General features: G+C 37.3%; 1 protein-coding gene and 1 long non-coding RNA gene across 3 annotated transcripts; both read right to left on the bottom strand.

Moving 5' to 3' along the window:
* LOC311087904 (melanophilin-like) lies at positions 1–22,374 on the bottom strand. Of its 2 annotated transcripts, XM_084121410.1 has the most exons (7): positions 22,297–22,346; positions 20,603–20,742; positions 6,853–7,074; positions 5,789–5,928; positions 3,493–3,534; positions 2,257–2,349; positions 1–1,506 (listed from the first exon to the last, which is right to left on the bottom strand). In XM_084121410.1, the coding sequence occupies exons 1-6, from the start codon at positions 22,315–22,317 to the stop codon at positions 2,318–2,320; spliced, it is 597 nt and encodes a 198-aa protein (XP_083977536.1). In that variant the 5' UTR covers positions 22,318–22,346; the 3' UTR covers positions 1–1,506; positions 2,257–2,317. The 2 variants fall into 2 exon arrangements, with proteins under 2 accessions (XP_083977536.1, XP_083977535.1); XM_084121409.1 differs by having other exon boundaries at positions 1–2,349; positions 22,297–22,374.
* LOC311087905 lies at positions 7,617–12,360 on the bottom strand. Its single transcript, XR_014607373.1, has 5 exons — positions 12,270–12,360; positions 11,922–12,006; positions 10,815–10,881; positions 9,021–9,148; positions 7,617–8,206 (listed from the first exon to the last, which is right to left on the bottom strand). It is a non-coding gene; the product is annotated as an uncharacterized lncRNA (long non-coding RNA).
* Positions 22,375–22,988: the final 614 nt, after the last annotated feature.

Below are 22,988 nucleotides of genomic sequence, written 5' to 3'. Positions count from 1 at the left end.
TCCACAAAGACATTCTTCCTAGGACAAATGACGTCACTTTTGCCATTCATTTGTATGGGGTTTATCATTACAGATATCTACAATTCAGTTGCAGATATCCACTATGTGAATTACGGATATCTGCAACTGAATTGTAGATATCTGTAATTCTAGTTTGAGATATCTTCAATTTGATTCTGACTAGTCATAACTCCAGTTCAAGATATCTTTAATTCACCTCAATTCAAGATATCTACATGTTCCTTTTCAGATATCTTAAATTAAGTTTTGACTAGGCGAAATGACGTAGATATCTGTAACTGGAGTTATGACTAGTCAAAATGACGTTGTAGATATCTTAAACTGGAGTTAGGGATAGTCATAATTTAATTGTAGATATCTATTATCAAGTTATAGATATCTTGAAATTAATTTTGATTAGAGATATCTGAAATTTGAGATATCTGTAACTTTCATTCTGCCTAGTCAAAATGTAATTACAGATATCTTGAATTAGAGTTTTGACTAGGCCAAATGACGTTGCAGATATCTGTATGCATCACACTTTAGGCGGGAGCAGAGTATGTTGTTCAAATCATCAAATCACATAGCACCTGTTAACTGTTAACTTTAATTAGCACTGATTAGCACCATGTCGGAGCAACCAGAGTTTTTAATCGTCTTTTTAATGCTGTTAGATACTGTTTCAAACTGAAAAAATAAAATAAAAAATAAGAACTAATCTGAACTAAGAACTTTTTTTCTCATCTAAGGAAGTTAATGTTATTGTACTTCCATGGCAAGAATAGCATGCATGTCAGCATCTTTATTAAAGTGAATTAGTGTGAATCTCTTTCACGCATAAATCTTACGGCAACAATAACCTTTTAAGCATGATCATAAACATAGTATTGCAACATTTTTTTTTTTTTTTTTGTATATAAAAATCATTTTCTGGTGTTTTTTTTCCGATTACAGCCAACGCCATGACTGCTTCTTTCTTCTTCCATTCATAGAAATAAGGAAATGAACCCACTTCTTTGAATATGGCGGGGAGGGGAAATGGATATCTAAAATAGAGCAACGTCATGCACAATAATTTGCACTAGTCATAATGACGTTTGAGATATCTTTAACTTTCATTCTGCCTAGTCAAAACTGAATTACAGATATCTGCAATTGTCATTTAAGATGTGTGACGAGTTGAATGTCATTTTCAATGACGTCATTGCAGATATCTGTAATTCAGTTTTGCCTAGTTAAAACTGAATTACAGATATCTCTATCTGTCGATTCGACTAGTCACAATTACGTTACAGATATCTTGAATGACAATTCCAACTATCCAAAATGTAATTACGACTAGTCAGAAAGACATTGTTGATATCTACAATGTTAATTCCGGATAGTCAAAATTAGCTTTTAAATGTTAAAATGGCTTGCCATAGCTGCCAGCTGAAGAGAGGCTCATCTTGGAGAGGGAACGAGATTTTGTCATCTTCTGTTCTAGGTATGGTGTGCAGTCATCTACAGAGAGCAAACAAAACTCTTCTCATGTTTTTTTTTTTTTCAATGTAAATACTGAAATGAAATAAAGAGGAATTTATGAGTCTATCCACCAGTCCAGGCAAAGATTTTGTCCTGTTTGTTCAATTCCTGAATTTTTCTGTTTGTTTTTAAAATGTAGTATTGCGTTTATAGTGTCTTAGGTTTATATTCCCAGCACAAAGTAGCCTAAACCTCACTGACAGTAGGAAAAAAACATTAAATGTTAACATATTTTACCAAATTAAATCAAATGTACTATTTTACCTAAATACTGTCTAGTATACAATTCAGTAGAGTTCACAAGAGTCTGTACTGAAATAAAAAGGAAACAAACCCAGAAGCTGTCATTTTAACCTTGGCTTGACTAATTTTGTGATGATTTGCTTCAGTGAAGAAACAATCAATATTTAAACACAACTCTTATCACTGTTAACAATCAGAAAATACTCAGCAGGTGCACTTTACAGCATTTGTTTAGCACACTGGTTGGACAAATCACAAATTTCTCACACCACTGCTACCATTTATTCTTTATTTGCCTATCTAATGTAATTTTCCTAACAATTTAAAATTCAAAGCAGCTGGCACTGCCATTTAAGGTACTTTTTGTGGCAACTGAGTGTGGTAGTGTTTTCTTGCACACTTCAGTATTTCAGTGTTTGCTATATTATATGTTCACAATATTTGCTTATTTCTGACATCAGATGTGCAAGAACAGAACATACGAACCAGAAGTATGGGAGGCTGGGAATAAGCGGAGTTCTCAAAGCCAATATTAAATTCAAGAGGATCAACAGGAAGAAGCCGTCTGCCTTTTCTCATCTTAAGAGAGAAAGAAAATGGTTTGTTTTTGGTTTGAACTCAACCATAAAAACAGTAACAGTGTAGTTCCAATATCCATCCATCCATCCATCCATCCATCCATCTTAAACACAGGCAGATCTACAGAATCTCTATAAGCAATAGCTGTACTATGATTAGTACAGAAGGGTTATACAAAAGGTTTCACTGTCTGGCAGAGTGGATAGTAAATGTGCTCATGCAGGTTCGGATCTGGCCTGCTTCATGCCCAAATTCTGTTCTCTCTTTACTTCCCTGTCTAGCCTACTCTCAAAGGCCCATAAAACTAAACAAAGAGATTAAGATTTAAACAAGGACTGAGCATGGCCTTCAAACTAGCTTTCTGTCTGTAGAATTACAAAACCACCTCCAGGTGACAATGTTAAGAGTCAAAATCATATAATGAGAACAAGGGAAAATTCAGGCCATATTCAAATACTAAACTAAACTAACCCGTTAAAACTAAAATAAGATTTGAGCAGCAGAGGGCGATCTTGCACTACTGTTTAAGATTTACTGTTGCTAACACGCTATAATGCGTACTGGTCCTGCCTCTGGTTTTCCCTGTGCTCTAATAACATCAGTTTCTGATGTTTAAGGGATGGTATATATAAGTGATGGTATATATTATAGCTCCAAATATATAAGTTGTCAGATAGAGAAGTACCCTCTAATAGAGAAGAATTAGGGAATTATTTAATATGTTTTCAGGTACTGTTATATTGCTGGATAACACTGATCAGATTTACCTATATTACTGAGAATGACAAAGTAAATCCTTGATGCATCATTTAGAATGGGTTGTAAATTATAAATAAATTGAAATCCTATGGCATGTTTCCTGAAATTAAAAATTAGTTTAAAATGTCATATAGCTATAGTCATGGACTCACAAAACTACTGTGTACAGCTATTATTTTAAAACATAATACATTTATTTGAAATTGTATTGTATATATGGATACCCCTGTTCCCTGCCTTAAAAATAATGTGAGAGCAGATGGCTGCTGTATTGTTTGGACAGATGAAAGACATTCACTGATTACTTTAGATTCTTGCATGACATCAGTGTTCAACTTAATAATGTTTATTTCACAAAGAAAGAGGACTTTTTTTTAAACTCACTGTGAACTTCAGGCATGCTGTGCGTGTCATCGTCTCGAGGCTCTATGTGATGGGGGTGGGGGAGAGAGAGACAAGAGAAAGAAAATGAGCTGTGATTGGTTACAGAAAGCAAAACAGGAATTAAATAGTGGCTTCAACTTACGCTAGTTCACACTGCCACACTACACTAGTTACCAAACACCAAATATCAATGGCTGTTGGGCTTTTGCTGGATCGGTGTTTTAACCACGTTGTTGTTTTTTGGAGTAGTATGAACACAACATTTAGCCTACATTTCCCAACATTTCAATTCAAACAGCAAGTATTGTGTTGGTATTTGTTGGCATTTATTCACCAGTGTGACCCACCCTTAAAGTCCCACTCCGATCATATTTTGAGCTATTTTTAAACATTCTCAGTGGTCTTTAAATGATGATTATGCCGTTTTTAGCCAAAATCACAAAACCTGTGCCGTTTTCTGGGACTTTGCTTCAGCAGAGCGGCAGTAGCTCATTAGCAATTCGCCTCTGCGTTGTGGGGGGAGCCGTTGGCACGGAGACGACCCTCCCCCTCGTTCACACCGCCGCCGACTTGAGCTTCCGAGAAAACGGAGGAGAAGCTGATCATCGCCGTTGCTGGGTTTCCTATCATTATCGGATTAATTGCAGTTTAACCATCAGAGTGAAAGTTTATCATTTGCATGTGTTTTTAAGTCCTGCCAGTTTAACAGGGCGCGCTTGACAGGGCATATAAGAACGCAGAGAGATAGCAGAGAGAGAGAGAGAGAGAGAGAGAGAGCCTCGGCCGCGCGCGCGCACTCACTATTAATAATAATAAATAATAATGTGACCAAAACGGTTATACAAATGCTGTCATTATAAAATGTTTCTAGTGTCAATGTATTGCTTGTTTATTTTGTTTACTTTTCATGGTGTGACACTTCTCTTCTCCCATGATCGAACAAAGAATGCTGCTACGTCAGAGAGGCCAAAGCGTCAACAAGCTTCCTCGTACTTTTTGACAAGCGTCCTTGACAGGGCGGCCAGAGCTTCTTTGCCGCTCAAGTCGGCGGCGGTGTGAACGTACAGTTAGCATTGCAACCAGCTACCGCACATAGGTGTTGATCCGCCATCGTCTTCTCTACTCCTCAGAACCTGAGCCGCGCGGGCGGGGGCGGAGGGGAGTATGAGCTTGTGGCACCGCCCAGTGGAGTTACTACGTCACAACTCCAGTCTATTTTAGCTGGCATTTTAGCGTCTGCTACTGATTCACAGCCATTTGAATGCAAAAATACTCAGAAATACAACTTTGAACTTATTTTTCTCAAGATATGTCCTCTAACATCAGAAAAATGCCACAAGAACATGTTAACACCTAGAAAAACATGATTTTCATCGGAGTGGGTCTTTAAACATTATATAATTAGAACATCTTTTTGTAACATATTTGTATGGAACATTGTTAATCTCATTTCACCCAAACAGCAATGTTTTCTTGCTGAGCTCTGTATTCAGGACAGATAGAAAATTGGATAAAAGAGAGACACTCGGGTCCAGGCACTGAGAAAAAGAAGACATGTGACTGTGTAAAGTAAATCACATGGATGATTCGGCCCAGCCAATTCTCTCTCTCTCTCTCTCTCCGCCTGGATCCCTCACTAAATCCCTCAAAGTTATGAGGGCCTCTCTCCTCTAAGCTCTGCCTTCAGTGTTCCGCTGTAAGTCATCTGTCAGACATTGCTTCAAAAATTGTTTTCCATTAACAGATGACACAGTAAGAATCAAATCTCATTTTGTAATAACTAACTGACTTTCTAAACGGATAGTTTTTCTATTAGAATTCAATCTGTAGAAATAAATAGAATGCAGCATACAATGAGAGGATAAAGTTGCGGGTCAATCCATCTTAAGTGGTCTAATGGAGGTTGCTTGACCATTTTTCATTTAATTTGACTTTTTTGGGAGTGATTACCTCTACTATGTATTGGTATTGGAAAACCACCTTTTTTTCTTTTTACTTGGTTTAACCACATGGGACCATCTTTGTGTCATGGACCACAACAAATTTTGGGTTTTACGGATGTTTATGGAAACCTCAATATCTCAGCTCAGGATAGTCCAAGCTCTGTGAAACAAAATCGGATCCCCAGACCCTAGCGTATATAAGTACATACAAATGAGCAAATTCTTGTTCATTAAACTAAAGAATTAAGTTCATATGTGATGATCAAGATTGCTTGATGCGCATGATTCCACTTTTAGGGTCAGTATATAATGGGAAGGTTTCGAGTCTCATGGAATGACCTTAAACAGGCTACCTCTCAGGTCAGTTTGAGAGCAGGCACGGTCGCTGTTCAGCCTCTTGAAAAGTGAATTCATGACCTTTGCACTGCCAAAACGCTTGAAGCGAGTGCGTACATTCTCATGGAACCATTCCAGAGTTCCAATCTTAAGGATTCTGTAGAAACAAAGATAAAAAACAAGAAAAACAAAATTTATTCTGTCAATCCAACCCGATTTCATGAGAAAACATAACTATTTTAAGAGGTGGTGATTTTATATGAATTTGTATGACGTAATTTGTATTGAAACGTATGATTATTTTAGAAAACAAACATAAGCATAAAGGTCAACTACTAAACCTAACCGTCGGTGGGGTATAAGAGGATTGTACGAAAAAGAACAAATGAGATCATATTCACCAAAATTCGACCAATTCACCATAATATAAAATAGTTACTGCCATGAGAGTGTGATGATCATTAAAAAATATTGTCATTTCATAGGCTGGATCTACCACCAGTATTGTGATGTAATTTCTACTTGGTTCTTCTGTTTCTTCTACATACAACATAATTTACTTAAGCAATAAGACATGAGAGGTCATGCTTTATTGTGAACTAATAGTGTTAATGTAAGACTAAAGAATGTTGTTAACCCACCAACACTGGCCAACAATATTCACAAATCCACATTTGTATCAATAGAGTTTGCTAGAGTAGTACATATACAGCATAAGTGAAAATGCATAAAAGTTTAATAAAGTTTTTTAATAAAGTTTATTTATAGGAAGTGAACTTTTTTATGGTTGTGGTTTAGTTAAGTGCAAGCAGAACTGGTGAAGATGAGTCATCAATTAAAGCATTCAAACAATATGTATTAAAAAAACAGTATAAAACGTGGGCCTTATAGCCTACATGAAACATAAGCAGAATAGTTTAAAAACCCATTCTTACATAAATTGTCCCACTGTATTGAATGTGACAATTTACACGTTTTTTTTTTTTACGTATTCGTAATGATTGTTTTATGTCCTGTGTGTTGCTCCTTTATACAAGGATACAAATCAGAAATCACAGGCATGTGTCTGTCAGGTGCTCACCTGGACATATGGCATGGATCACACACCCAACCGCGGTCCTTTTTGTTAAAACGGCTGCAGGACTTGCAGACAAATAGTTTGCAGTCCAGACACTGGCGCTTGCTGTTGACAAGGAATTTGAAGGGCTGCAGACAGCGGATGCAGAGGGAATCACTGAGTTTAGGCTGATCTTCCAGCAGCTCTCTCTTTGTATCCTCTTTCAGTATTTTGGTCTTGAGTTCCCTGCATACAGAGAGATTCACATGGCTTACATGCTGATTCTTTTCATTGAGGTGTGTAAAACTAAGTTGTGGTCTCTTGTCCAAATCGTAACGTAACTGCAATCGACGAAGTAAAATTACGTATTTTAAATATGAAATATCGTTTGACGAAACTGCTAGAATATCACTGATATTATGCCGCGTTCCAGGCAACCTGTAACCCGTGTTTTTCCAACTCGTAACCAGGGCCGTGCAGAGACCTCTGGAGGGGCAGGTGCTCAAAGTATAAAAGGGGGCACATGGAACAAGGCTTTAAATAGGGCTGCACTCTAAAAAATGCTGGGTTAAAAACAACCCAATTTGGGTTATTTGGCAACCCAGCGCTGGGTAAATATTGGACAGAACACATGCTGGGTTATTTTGACCCAGCAGGTTGGGTTTTTATACATTAACCCATCTGCTGGGTTGTTTTTAATCAGTGCTGGGTCAAACAACCCTCATGCTACAGGTTGCAAAAAAAACGAATAAAAAAATAAAAAAATATTAATAACACTACTGTTTATTGATTCAATTAAAGTGTTTATTCCAGGAAATTAATATAATCATAAATACATTCATGTTAAAAAAAAAACCAGACATCTGCAACATAAACGGAGGCCCACAAAAATCATTTGTGCTAAAATGTTGGTATGTTAAAATATTATAAAATGGTAAGATTCTCAAAATTCAAAACTCTACACTTATAAACTGTAAAATAGCCTACAGCTTAAGATTCTATTCACAAAGAATACAATAAAAAACACATAAGTACATACATTGTAATTCACTTAAATAAGCAATCATTTAGTCCTGTGCTGCACAAATAGGAGGCACATCTCTGCGTATAAACAGTAAGTACATACATTGCAATTCATTTTAAATAAGCAATCATTTAGTCCTGTGTAGCAAAATAAAAACATGAAACTCTATACTTATAAATTGTAAAATAGCCTAGCTAAAAATTATCTTCACAAAATGATTAAAAAAAAACTGAGTCAACTTTTCCAGAGTTTCCCCTTCACCAAAAACTGTCCAGCCATTCCAAGCTCCAAGACAAAGGGGGAGGGTTTTGCTTCTCTCTGCCTTTCCAGGTAAAGCACCATGTTGGTTCCAGACTAAATGAGGGAAAGACAGTATCAGACACATAATTATTTAAAAGTGTGTCTTAGGTTTTTATAAGAGCAGTCTTAAATTAGTTAAATACCATCTTAAATTAACTTAAAGAATTAGTTCACCCCAAAATATAAATTTCCTAATCATTTACTCACCCCAGTGCCATCCAAGATATCCATGTCTTCTTTCTTCAGTGGAAAAGAAATTAAGTTTTTTTTGAGGAAAACATTTCAGTATGTTTCTACACAGAATAGACTTAAATGGCAACCAACTATCCCAATGTTCAAAGAAGGTTCAAATGTCCATCTCAATGCAGCTTCAGAGTCTCTACACAATCCCAGTCGAGAAATAAGGGTCTTATCTAGCGAAACGATCGGTCATTTAAAAACAAAAACATTTATATACTATTAAACCACAAATGGCTGATGGTTTCGCTAGATAACACCCTTATTTCTCGACTGGGATTGTGTAGAGACTCTGAAGCTGCATTGAGATGGACATTTGAACCTTCTTTGAACGTTGGGATAGTTGGTTGTCATTAAAGTCCATTCTGTGTAGAATAATCCTGAAATGTTTTCCTCAAAAAACTTAATTTCTCTTCCACTGAAGAAAGAAAGACATGGATATCTTGGAAGACATTGGGGTGAGTAAATTATTAGGAAATTTTCATTTTGGGGTGAACTAATCCTTTAAAGAGTTGTGAGAAAATGAAATGCATGTCAGATTCAAGCAGCAATAAAACGATTTATCGTGCAGCCCTACAAACAGGTGTAAAGAAATGAGCCTGCTCTTTTTGTCCCCTGTTGTTTTACTTACCGGTTGTACATCAATGAATGAGGTTCTTGTCTCTTGAATAGTTGGCCGAAAGGTTTTGTGGCCAATCTTGTACACAGGCGGGGGAAGAATCACAGGCAGGATTGTAAGTGCTAGTATGCCTTTGGAATCTAAGAATAGAAAAATGGCAAATTAGAACTTGTTCGTTCATCAGCTTTTAAATTAAGCAAAGTGCATTTCTAACTAAGGTCAACTCAGAATGAGTGAAATTACATATAGAACAGTTAAATATGTACTCTGGTAATCTGAAAACATTTAGTGTTATTAAAGGTATAGTTCACCTTAAAATGCAAATTTACTCACCCTCACGTTGTTCCAAACCTTTTTTTGGAACTTTTTTTGAAGTTTCTTTCTTCTGCTGAACACAAAAAGATTTTTTAAAGAATGTCAGTAACAAGATAGTTGACGGTAACCAATGACTTCCATAATAGGAAAAAAGTACTATAAAAGTCAATGGCTATTGTTAACTGTTTTGTTACCAACATTTTTTTTAAATATCTTCTTTTGTGTTCAGGAGAAGAAAATCATTCAGGTTTGTAATAACATGAGGGTGAGTAAATGACGACAGAATTTTCCTTTTCAGGTGAACGATCCCTTAAAGCAGTGCTTCTCAAACCCGTCCTGGGGACCCCATACCACTGCACATTTTGTATCTCTCCCTCATTTAACACACCTGATTCAGCTCATTAGTACAGACTGCAAAATTTAAATTGGGTGAGACATCCTAAATTATGGGGGTCCCAGGACATTTGAGAACCACTGCCTTAAACCAAGAAAGGGGCAAACAAGCACGGCTATCTATGAAATTACACGGACAACGACTAGGCACAGAAGTGGTACCCTATGCCAGCCCTACAATATAACTGATTTAAATTCACCCTTAGGCCTACATGGTTTGACATTAAGTCTTGTCATGTGCTTGTACTTGGACAAGTAAATTGGCCATTCATGTTTTTGAGCTTATTGTGAATGGTGTAGCAAACTTTGTTAAAGGGATAGTTCGCCCAAAAATGATATTTAACCCATGATTTACTCACCCTCAAGCCGTTCGAGATGCATATGTCAATCTTTTTTCAGACGAACACATTTTCAGTTATTTTAGAAAATGTCTTAGATCTTTCAGTGGTTATAATGTGAAGCAATGGGGTCCACCTCATTCAAGTCCCAAAGTGTGCATGCATCCTTCACAAAAGTAATCCGTAGGACGTAGCGTAGAAAGCGCCGTGACGTAGAACGAACGTGACAGCGCAGCCAGAGAGCAGAGCAAAACAAAACTCTACGTTCGTTCTACGTCACGACGCTTTCTACGCTACGTCCTACGTCATACGCCAGCATCCATCTCCATGAACGCGCGTCGACCGCTACCGGAAGCCAGTTATTTTCGTTTATAAAGTTTTAAATATGTATATTTTTACGACAAAACCGCACAGATTACCTTCAGAAGGCCTTCGTTTATCCCCCTGGAGCCGGATGGATTACTTTTGTGAAGGATGCATGCACATTTTGGGACTTGAAGGAGGTGAACCCCATTGCTTCACATTATAACCACTGAAAGATCGAAGACATTTTCTAAAATAACTGAAAATGTGTTCGTCTGAAAAAAGATTGACATACGCATCTCGAACGGCTTGAGGGTGAGTAAATCATGGGTTAAATATCATTTTTGGGCGAACTATCCCTTTAAGGGTTAGGGTTGGCACTGGATGCAACTGTAAAAAAAAGATTACCTACAAAGAAAGAGAATTTGAAATGCAAAATTGTTCATCACATATTTACCAGCAATTTTTCAATGAGGCTTTCAAGACTCCAGTTGAGGAGATTTGTTGAACAAAAAAGTCCATTGCTGTAAAAGAAAAGAAGGAAACATCTGATTAGTAATATCTTTACAAATTTAGCATGTCTTATACAATGTTTTTAAAATTAATTTTTATGCTGGCTCCAGTTAATTTAAAAAATATATATATAAATAATTTGAATGAATCATTACTTAATTAAAAAAATAAAATAAATAGACTAAATAATTTTTAACACCTTAATTAACTATTGTTAATTCACAAGACTGTAAACAGAAGAAATGTTAATTTTGTGTATAATTAAAAAACTATTTTATAAAATTACCTGTAGATATTTCATAGAATATTTTTTATTCATTCCAATGTATTAGTCTATCGGTATAACAATTGCCCATTGCGCCCATTGACTTATTTGATTGCAGTTTCAAGATAAGTAAAAATAATAAATAAATGTTGTTAATGTTTATTCTTCCTGGCAGTTTTTTTTTTAAATCATTCACGATTCAATGATCATCATAGTTATTTTAATGACTGTGAACCAAATTGCATGACAAACCAAAATAATAAATTGTATTAGGCTATTTAATACATAAGCTTGGTTCCTCCTAAAAATAGAATTTTTTTTCCTCTCCATTCTGTCACCTGATGGAGTGTGGGTTCCTTGCCACTGTTGTCTCTGGCTTGCTTAGTTAGGGGCACTTAATTTTCAACAATATTATTGATTTAATCGCACTGACAATATCAGATGAGAACTGAACTGAACTGAAAACTGAATGACTCTTTTTTTCAGAGCCGGTTTAAGACCAAATTGTACTTCAGTAAATACTTTGATTATCTTTACATAGTTTCTGAACGTAACTGAAGCAACACTGAACTGACTTAAAATGAACAATGACAGTTTTTGATAAGAATTGTACTGAGCTGGACGATGACATCACTGTTTTCTGCAGAAATGCTTAGCCAAATTGAATTAAGGCGCACGCACCCAAACACAGAGAACATACTGCAGCATAATTCAATATTTTATGTAAAGCTACCTTTCGAAAATGACTAACAAACACAGTTAAATAATAGGTAACGTTAGACTTACAGCTTCTTTAGCATATCCAGCCACTAGCCAGTGACGTTACACTGCATCCATCCAACACCGCCGAATCAAGTAACCCGCAACATTTCTGGAGATAAAACAGACACCAACAACTGTACTTAGACATTGTGACCGTGTTATAAGTGGAATAATTGATTACAGACCGTGTAAAAATAATGAATGTTATGTGTAACGTAACGTTAACGTTAGCATAACGGTCGCTAGTTCGACAGACGTCGACGTCGTCAATAATTCATAGTTCATTTCAACATAACTTCTTGTTGACTTTCTGACTTCTTTGACTAACGTTACTTAACATTAGGAAAGTTGTAATAAAACAGGGTTGCTCACCTTTACGCTCGCTCCTGCTTGAACCTCCTGTCCTCCTGTTGACGTAGTGATTTGAACAGTGTGGACAAAAGCGCGCGACTCGGGAGAAGGCGCTGGGTCAATTTCCAAAACAAACCCAAATGCTGGGTCATTGTCAGCTGATTACGGAGAAAATAACCCAGCAACATAGTCAAAATGCTCAACCCAGCATTTGGGTTTAAAAAATAACCCAGCATTTTTTAGAGTGTGTGATCAAAATACAGTAACAGGGTTTTTCCAGCCTCAAAATGAGGCGGCGGTGGTAAAAATCCTAATAATGTATTTTAATAATAAGATAATTAAATGTGTATTTTTTTGTAGATCATCATATGGCCTAATGTGTTTCCCACATTATTTTTGTGGGTGGAGCTTGGTATCTGTAGGGGGGTCCGGGGGCATGCCCCCCCGGAAGAAAATTTTGTACATTTTAAAGATAAATTCATTAATCTGGTGCACTTTGAGTCACCCGAATCCACTGTTAAAAATAAATATTCCACCCGCAAAACCGCCCATATTCTTTGATTTAGATATCTGCATCTAATCATCACATTACAATTATTCAAATTCTCAGTGTTAAGCATGATAATATGGTAACATATCACACTGAAGTAGGCTGATTTAAAACAAACATTTATTTAAAATAAAAGTTCTTCTTTTGGCAAAATTACATTTCCTTAATAGCCTAAACAGAGGCTTTTCTCCCTTCAAACTTAAATTGTCAATGTTTCATTACATCACTGTTTGAAAACACTAATTTTTTGTACCTTTTATAAAGGGCATTTTTCCACTAATTTTATTAAATGTATCTTTCATCTTTCCATCTTTCATTTCAAATTCTCAAATTTGATCAATATATTCAATTAAAATAATAAGACACTAGGCTGTTACCAATCAAATTAAATAATTAACATTGAAAAATTATAACTGTATTCATTTGGATTATTTAAAATATTTTTGAATATACAAATAAGGAATGTTGAAAAGAATGATACTTTATGAAACTTAACCGCCAGTAGGAGACGGCAGGCGACCATCTTAATGAGCGAGTCATTGAGTCATTCATTCAAAGGATTCATTCAAACGGCTGATTTATTCAGAATGAGGCAGTTTATGAATGGGTAATTGAATCTTTGACTCAACCGATTCGTTCAAAATGCTGAATCATTCAGTAATGCAACAAGTGTTGCTGTGAGATGCGCGATGGTTCTGCTGTGATCTTTGTTTGGAACTATTTTCTCTGCTGAAACAGAACAAAAATTGTGACTTAATTTTAACTATTTGTTTATTGACCTGCTATGAAATCAGTCTCGGTTTCAATCTTGATGGCATTCAGGAAAACAGTTACTTCTATAGCCTAACGTTACACACAGCAATATAAACAACATCTCTGCATGCTCACGTCGTCCTTGTAAAATAATAATAATAAGTAAAGGAACATCAAAATCACTTCGCTGAGAATGAAACGCCACTTACCAGCAGCCGCAGATTTGAAGATATCCTCTGGTAGTGCGCATAGCCGCGCGAAATTAAAAAAAAATGTGCGTGCAGCGTGAGTTAGTCAGGTGAAAGGTCATCATGTGGGTCATTTTATTTACGGGTAAATTATTATTCATTAATTTTACTAATAGTTAGATTGGGCAGGCATCCACAAAAGAGCCTTTAATTACAAAAAAAGGAGAGGACATTTTGCCTTGACAAAAGGGCACTTTGGACACCAAGGGGCAAAGGGGCAGGTGCTCAAGCACCCAACCCAACCCAATTTCTTTCTTCTGCTGAACAGAAAGGAAGATATTTAGAAGAATATCAGTAACCAGGCAGTTTTTGGGTCCCATTGACTTCCATAGTAGGAAAAATAAAAAATATTAAAAAAAATATACTATGGAAGTCAATGGGACCCAAAAACTGGTTACTGACATTCTTCTAAATATCTTCCTTTCTGTTCAGCAGAAGAAAGAAATTCATACAGGTTTGAAACAACATGAGGGGGATTATATGATGACAGAATTTTCATTTTAAAAGTGAACTTCTCCTTTAATAACAGCTAGGTGTCTTGCATGGTTATTTAAAAATAACTTTTTCAGTTTTTCTTAGTTTCGTTCATTATCGTTTGTAGTGGCCAAAGCATATTTATTATGCCGTTCACACTGAACAATTTTAGGCCCGATTTTCGCTCGCCGACAGGTTTTGTGAGATTGCCGACAAAAGCACGAAATCATAGGCAAATCAGTGCTCGTTCATGTGAGTGACAATCACATAGTGAATTATCAAAGACGCGATCTGAGAGAATTGCCGACCCATGTGAGATATTTGGCATGCTAAATATCTGGACCTGTGGCGATTCAAAATCCTGCTGTGTGTGTGAATGTGTTCTAGCGGCACCCATTGGATCGGTTGATCGATCAATCAATCAATCAGTCAATCAACCAATCAATCAGTCTCTGAATCAGTTCAGATCAGAGGGGAAAAATGAAAACATCGTAAGTATCCAAAATCCTTGTTATAATCAGTAATTGAAAGTCATAACATAACTTTTTTTGTTAAATATTCATTACAGTTGTCTAAAAATATTCAATCAGTGCCATAAATATTTAACAATGGCATTGTAAATTCAGCATCACATGGAAAATTTTGCTTGGAATCAAATACAGATTTTTAGTTTGTAAATGGGCAAAGTGGGGTTTCAGCTGATAAAGGCCCAATTCTTAAAAAGTGTAATTTTAGAATAATATATCTGGAAATCAGTAGGTCTAGGGGTTACACTTTATTTTAAGGTGTCATTGTTACAGTGTAATTATATATTTAAGTACTGAGTAATATTAAGCAACTACATGTACTTACTAAAGGCTAGGGTAGGATTAGGATTTGGTTAAGGGGTTACTTGTATGTAATTATGCATAATTGACTGTTATTACTATGGTAAGTATATGTAACATAATGTAACAAGGACACTGTAAAATAAAGTGTTACCGGTGTAGGTAAACATTTTAGTTTAGGTAAACCATTTAACTTTTGTTCCGGTTTTTCAAAGCAACATGGAATGGCTCACCCAAATCCCCTTCCATTTTCAATTTATTATTAGGCGTAACAGTCAGACCCTCATCTGACCCATGACAAGTAAATACAAACAAACAAATATACATGCAATAATAAGGGATGCAGTTGTTAGAAACTTCTTTACTGGTTCATCTCTGATGATTGTCTTTGTAAACTAATACACAGTAAGTACTTGAATATAAATCCCTAAGAGTCCCAGGACCCGGTGTAGAGACTGGCCTGCGAAGCCACTGCATCCCACTTCAACAGGCTCACAGCGGACCTTCCTCCGACACTCAGCTACCAGATCAGCGTACTTGGCCCTCTTCCCTTCCTGGGCTTCCTCCATTTGATCTTCCCAGGGGACAGTTAGTTCAAGTAACACCACCTGCTTGTTTGACGCGGACATCAAGACCATGTTCGGTCAGAGTGATGTAACTGCAATGGTTTCTGAGAACCTCAATTGTCTCCCTAGGTCCACCAGGAGGTGCCAGTCTCTTGCTGTTGCGAGCAGGCCCCCTTGGGTCTTTCTATCTTTCTTTCACGGACAAAGGCAATTACATACTTGGTTGGATGATGCTGCTTGCTGATGTTAATGCTAGTGCAGATGGCATCTGCTACTGCCTTCAGGACCTGGTCATGGCGCCAACGATAACGCCCATCTCCCAAGGCCTTTGAGCATCAGCTGAGGATATGCTCTAATGATCCCCTTTTCTGGCAGAGTTGGCAAGCAGGTGAGTCCACCAGGCCCCAGGTGAACAGGTTGGCAGGGCTAGGGAGGATGTCATACACTGACTGGACCAAGAACTTAAAATGGTGTGGTTCCGCTTTCCAGATTTCTGCCCAGGTGATCTTACAGCCAGCTGTATGCTCCCACCTGGTCCAGGCCCCCTGCTTGGACATGCCCACCACTCTGCTGAAACGAGCTTCCTCCACCTCGGCTCGTACCTTCTCCTGGATAAGCTTCCGCTTCTCCTTTCCTCTGGCTTTGCTGAAGCACGGCTTGGGATTGCTACCAAGCCCGGCCCGCCCAGTAGCCACCGTGCCCACCAGGGTCTCGGTAGAGCAGGACTTCTCTGGCTCGGGTGACCTTGAACTCCTCTGCCAGACTACTAAAGGGAAGCTGTAGCTGGATGTTATGGCCAAAGAAAGCAATGCTGCTTAGGCTCCATGGCAGGCCCAGCCACCTGCGCAGAAATCGTCTGACCTTCCGCCCAAAGCCCTCCACGGTGGTAATTGGGACTTCGTAGATTAGCAGTGGCCAGAGGAGACGAAGGAGGATGCCATGTTGGTAGATCCAGGCCTTAAACCTACCAGGAAGTTCTGACTTGTCCATTGCCGAGAGCCATGTGTTGAGGTCATCGCTGGTACCCTGCCGTGCAGTGGTGTCCTTCAGGTTGAGCTTGCCCAGGCTCTTCACTGGTTTTTCTAACACTGATGGAATTCTGGTGTCTCCCAGCATGAAGCGGAACTGATCAGCTACTTTTCATTTCCTCAAGACCAAGGACCTGGTTTTCATGGGCTTGAAGCTCATTCTTGCCCAAGTGATGAGCTGTTCGAGGCCTTGATGAAGCCACCTGCATCCGGGCACTGTGGTTGTGGTAACCGTGAGATCGTCCATGAATGCTCTAATCGGTGGTTGTCGGGTGCCAGATCTGGACAGTGGACCTCTGCATTCCACTTGCGCAGACTTCACAAGCATGTTCATGGCCAGTGCAAACAGAGACACAGAGATTGTGCAGTCTGTAATGATATCCTTCTCCAGACGATGCCACTCCGATACTGAAGTCCCAGAGGACACCCTAAGACTAAAGTTGTTATAATAGTCAAGGATGAGATTTCGAATCTTCTCTGGGACGTGGTATCTGCTCAGGGCCAATTCCACCAATCTATGTGGTATCGATCCATAAGCATTGGCAAGGTGCAGCCACAGCACTGCCAAGTCCCCTTTGCCCTCTTGTGCCTCCCTGATCAGCTGTGTCACCACCCCTGTGTGTTCCATACACCCTGGGACCCCTGGGACTCCTCCCTTCTGCACCGAGGTGTCTATGTAGGTGTTCTTATGGAGAAATCCCATTAGACGATTGGAAACAATCTTGAAGAAGGTTTTGCACTCAACACTAAGGAGGGAGATTGTCCTAAACTGCTCGATGTTACTTGCATTCTCCTCCTTGGGAATCCACACGCCTTCTGCGTATCTCCACTGCTGAGGTACTCTCCCTCTTCTCCAGATGGTTCTTAGAATCTTCCAAAGACGTTCCAGAAGCCTGGGGCAGTGTTTGACCTTGTATGGGACTCCACTTGGGCCCGGTGCTGATGTTCTGGCAGATTTGATGACATCTTTGACTTCCTTAAGGGTGGGTTCGTCGACGTTAAAGAGGGTGCTAGGTTCAGGTGGGCATATAAGGGCTGCACAGTGACCAAAGTCTTGCTCCCTCATGCCATCGCTGTAGGTGTTGCAGATATAGCGGTTGATATCCTCCTCAGGACATGAGAGTTGATCACTGCGTTTCTCTCCCAGCAGCTTCCTTGTAAAACCGAATGGATCTGCAATGAAGGCACTGCGCTACCTTCTCCTCCTCGCTTGCCTTTCGGTACTGGCTCCTGAGTGTCCTCAGCTCTTGTCTGTGTTGGGTAATCTTGACCTCTCGTCAGTTCGGAATTGATGCCGCAGTAGACGTCTTGGTGGCGCGTTGTTCTTTGCCGCCAAACTTTACTGAAGCGATGCTGATTATTAACGTGCTCATGGGTTGGAGCCTCTGGTCCACACCACCCTTGGCTGTTGCTTCAAGGGCTGCATCAACATCTTCATCAAACTGTCGCCACACTGACTCTTTGTTGGCAGCAGGCCACAAAATCCGACGCTCTGATGTTCTGCTTTGGGGTGTAGCTTGTGGTGCTTGGAGGCTAGTAATAATAAATTACAGTTAAATAATTATTTTTTTGTTTGATACTTTACTGCACTGAAATAATAAAAGGTCACCTATGTCTATCGACTTTATCACTTTATAACAAATCAAGTGCAAAATATAAAAGTGTACAGACTATATACATGATACAAATGTTGTTATATTGGACCAATTTTAATGTTTTATTACATTTTGTTCCTAAAATCCACTCTGAATCTACCTTCAGGATAATCTTTTTTTTTTTCTTTTTTTTAAAGGTATCCCAATCTTACTAAAATGTTTAGAACAACACATATTGAAAGTTTTATTCAGAAACCAAGACTTTATTATAAATTCGATTTCAAAAACCTTTTTTTTCTTCCTTTTAAACAACCCATTTTCAAGATTTGATTCAATCCGATAGATGAAATCAATCCGATCGAATTTCTTTTGAACAACTAGGCCCAGATTGCTTTAGATCATCAGCACAAGTCAGTGTAGAGAGAGAGAGAGAGAGGAAATGACTCCACATTCTATCCAATGGTCTCTAGTCTTCTTTTGAAAACCTCCATTCTTAATGTGCCAGGTTTCAAGCTTTATGGCCAAAGTGATGGCCTTCTAGCACAATGACCTCTCTGTATCACAGCTGTGTAGCATTAAAAATTGGATATTTAAGTAATTTCTGCTAAAGCTGCTCTTCTTAAGAAGAAACCAGCTAAGAGCTTTCCTCCACATGTTGAATGGTTATGTGCCTGTGGCTCTTTCAACTTTTATTTGGCAAAAGTTAAAAGCACCACATGTAAGTCAAATATCTTACATTACAGCATAATCAATTCATAAAAGACACATGAAACTAGAGAAGATTAGAGAAGAACTATTTTTAAAATTTGTAAAAAAATATATATTTTTTGTATCTTTTTCAATAATATTTCTCCCCATGCATATTTCACCCCACATTTCCCCTTATTTTATAATCATGTTATTGGTTTTGAATATGTGAATTAGATCTAATTAAGCCATAGTGCTTGAACATGAAACAGAAACATAGTAACAGACAACATAATTATTATGAAAGTTCTAATTGCCTTAAACAATTAATCTGCTTAGATTAGCACTTGTTTTTTTTCTTAAACATTCAATGAAATCGAAGTTTGCAATGCATAAGTGAATGTAACATTGCATTACCACATCCTATTTCCAAGGTTTTTATCATCCCCAAATTACAACAAAGTCTCCACGGGACTATTTTGAGCTATAGCCTTTGCCTTCCAACTGTTAAAGAATTGAGAGAAAAATGTCAGTCATGTGATGTTATTCAAAATTCTGAGACAAATCCTATTACCTATTTTAAAATGACTGGAATTTAGACATACATGGGCTCAGCCTGTTGATGAAGTGTCTGAGGAGTCTAAAGCTTAAAAATTCTGCTTTTTTTTTTTTTTTTTTTACAAACAACATAAAGTAATCATCACAACAAATTAAAGACAGCATAGGAATGAATATCATGCCTGTCACAGGAATAGCTTTTTACATGCTTTTTTCTTCAACATTGCCTATAAATGTAATACTTGACAGACATGCAAGTGGCGTGAACAAGTAGTACCACATGTCTGTAAGTGTGACTGTGGATCACATCCGTGACCTTATTATAAAAGGATTAAAAAATCGGATGGTTATGGTCCAGACAGAAGGCTCACAAGATAGGATGTACGTTATATAACCACGACTTTCTGCATTCACAAGACATTTTCTTGGCTAGCTGAGTCATTAAGTCACTTCTTAAAAGAGATTAAAAAAGGCCAATTAACTGAACTTTAGTGAATGTTTTTAGTGAATCACTTTTCACACTATAGAGAGGTTAAAGCCAGTTGATCTTCCAGAATAGATGAAGTGTACTCATATCCTTCTCTGTTGTTGACATTACACAAACATAATCATACTTGAGCATTGCACCAATATACATGTTTTTGGTGGTTTGAAGGTTCTTTAATAAAGTATCAACAGTAAAGTAACCTACAGTACTTAAAGATATTCTCTTCATAATAAGTTATCCGCTGTAAATGATTTCAGATTTATTTTAAATGGGTTCACATAAGGCTAAGTGCTGTGGAACTGTTCCTGAGATAAATATTTTCAAGCAGAAATAAATTAATGACAGACATTCCACAGATTCAGTTAAATTATAAATCACAGATGAACAGACTGCAGAAGACCTTTAGTAAGCAAAAACCAGCACACGACTTAAGGTTTACCAGATCCACAATATGAAGATGAGATCAATGATTCTGTTTCTTAATGTCCAAGATACAGTACAGCATGCATATAGTAAAAAAATATTTACAGTTGGTTGTACTGGATGTTAATGCCATATAAATGTGATTATGGGTGTCTCACCCTAGTCTGTCCTCTTCTTTCTGTCGCAGGCTGAAGTCTCTCTGGATAACCTGCCAAACATGCTTGGCTTCGTCATCTGTCAGCCTGGAGAGATCCAAACTCTTCCCATTGCTGCTGCTGGGCATCATCTTGAATCTCATCTGGTAGAATCAGGAAGCCAGTGAACCAAACCACAGTGCCACTTTGTTACCAAACGTGTAGAGTAGTTTTCAGAGACAGAACAAATATTCTGCCTCATTAATTGCATGCTAGCACCCAGCTAGTTTAAACAAGTAATTTACTTCTCACAGGTTGCAAAGTTTATTTTAAGATAATTTGCTTAAGAATGAATTGCCACTTCAAAGGTTTATTATACAACAATATTTGGGAGTGAGCTTATTTGTTAACGGAATGGTTATGTTGCATTTTTCATTCTGTCATTAGACTGTCATGGGCTGAATCTACTGCCTAAAATACTTTCTACTTTAAAACTTAAAAAGTAAAATGTAAAAATGTCTTAAAATGTTGAAAATTGTAAAAATGTAATATCGGTTTTAATATCGTTTAAAACAAAAATTATCAGACAGTTTTTTATTTTTTGTTTATTTTTTTTATAAACATTTTACGCCCTATCTCTGAACCTTAGAATTATTATTACTAATGTGCAGCTTGTGGGTAAAAAAGTGTCTGACATTGTCTATTTGCAGATAAAGGGATGTTTTTAGTCCTCCTAAAAGAAAACAACATCAGTTTGTTTAATGGTATAAACAAATCAGCCTATTAGAATCAGTCATTTAATTTGTCCTTCCTTTAAACACTTGAATCGCTATGTAGCCATGTGACTAGCTGTTCACGAGCAGCTGAAAATGATTTTTAAATCCAATGACATAATTATCAGAAAGATGTTAACATCTTCCCTTTACAATGATGAGTTGAAAATGCTCAGTTAAACAATGTTAATTCAAAGAAGCATTAATTCCTTCTCAACTGCAACATGGGCAACTAATCAGCAGTGCTCTACAAGTTATACTGTTTTCAAGTTCTCTGCCTTTCCTGAATAGTTCATGACATTAAAGCAACAAGGAGTCTTTCCACCTGATTTGCCATTCTGCTAAAGGAAAGGGTTGGGGTTGTTGACATTTTGCATAAAAAGCACAGTTTCAAACACACATATTGTGGAAAAATATATTATTATCCAGTCCATTGCATTAGCCTACATAATATTTAGGGAAATGATTAAAATGATTTAAAAAATAATAATTGAGGTGATGTAGAATCATTTTGTAACATTGTACAAACTAAAATTATAGTATTTTATTTATTGGAATGGGTTCACACTGTATCTGCCATTCCACTGAACATCTGCGCTTAAGCTCTTATATCCTACTGCTGGCCCTTAAAGTCTTTATACAACGGAAAACTGGTTTATTGTTAAGCTATAAGAAATAATGCTGCAGCCCTCTAGGCATGGTATTTTCTTCATATATAGCCTAACAGAAGTACTACCTGATACATAGCTATGGCAAGCTTTGCTTCAAGACACTTAAGGATTTAGAGGAATGCTGCAAAATCATCATTTTACACTTATAAAGTGTACACAGGACCTTTATACAGATTTTGTATTTATATAGCCTGATAACAACTATATATATATATATATATATATATATATATATATATATATATATATATATATATATATATATATAAATTACCTGAACTTGATTCAGCAGCATGTAGTAGTCCAGTTGGATTGGAGCTGAACAGTTTCAGGCAGAAAATCAAACTGCTGTGTTTATCACATGTCCAATTAACTATGGGGATGGGAAGGGCCAGTGAAATATTTCAACCCCACCTCAGAGTTCTCTTTGAAACAGCATAATCTTTTAACATTGTTAAAGCTTAAATCAGCATAATGGTCACAGGTTTCAAACTTGTGTTCCAAGTTTGTTTTAGTAGCATACTTGTCATACAAGTATCGATGTTTGCATCACAAAACGAAATTTGAAAATTGAAAAGTTATTGCCTTTGCCTGACCATGGAAGGAAAAGTGCCTATCGCATGACGTTATTTCAACCGGAAAAAAATATTCATTCTAGACTGGTGACTCTGATTAAGTTTGCCCAAGTTAGATTCTTTTGCAATGCATGTAAAATGGTTCAACCATTTGCATTTTCTTTATACAGGGGCTTCTATTCATGACTGGGAAAATGACAAATCCCAAGCCACAACTACGTTCAGAAAGATCTACCTGCAGGTTTCTAAAATACTACACATCCTGAAGCTTGGTTTGTTCCTTGTGTTGAGAATAAATCTTGAATTTAGTGAGCGATATAAAAGTGGAGACTTTTATATTTCCAAGATTGAACTGAATTGATGATCTATAAGATTTATGCAAAATGTAGAC

This window comes from Abramis brama, assembly GCF_963993115.1.
Source record: "Abramis brama genome assembly, chromosome: 8".
Taxonomy (NCBI): Eukaryota; Metazoa; Chordata; class Actinopteri; order Cypriniformes; family Leuciscidae; genus Abramis; species Abramis brama.
This window is presented reverse-complemented; position numbering and strand designations above follow the sequence as displayed.

Coding starts and splice junctions, on each gene's coding strand:
- LOC311087904 (XM_084121409.1), bottom strand. CDS start 22,317: ATGCTGCTGAATCAAGTTCAG. Junction 20,743..22,296: donor TGCTGCTGAATCAAGTTCAG/GTAATTTATATA, acceptor TGATTCTACCAG/ATGAGATTCAAGATGATGCC. Junction 5,929..6,852: donor GATCCATGCCATATGTCCAG/GTGAGCACCTGA, acceptor TTGTTTCTACAG/AATCCTTAAGATTGGAACTC.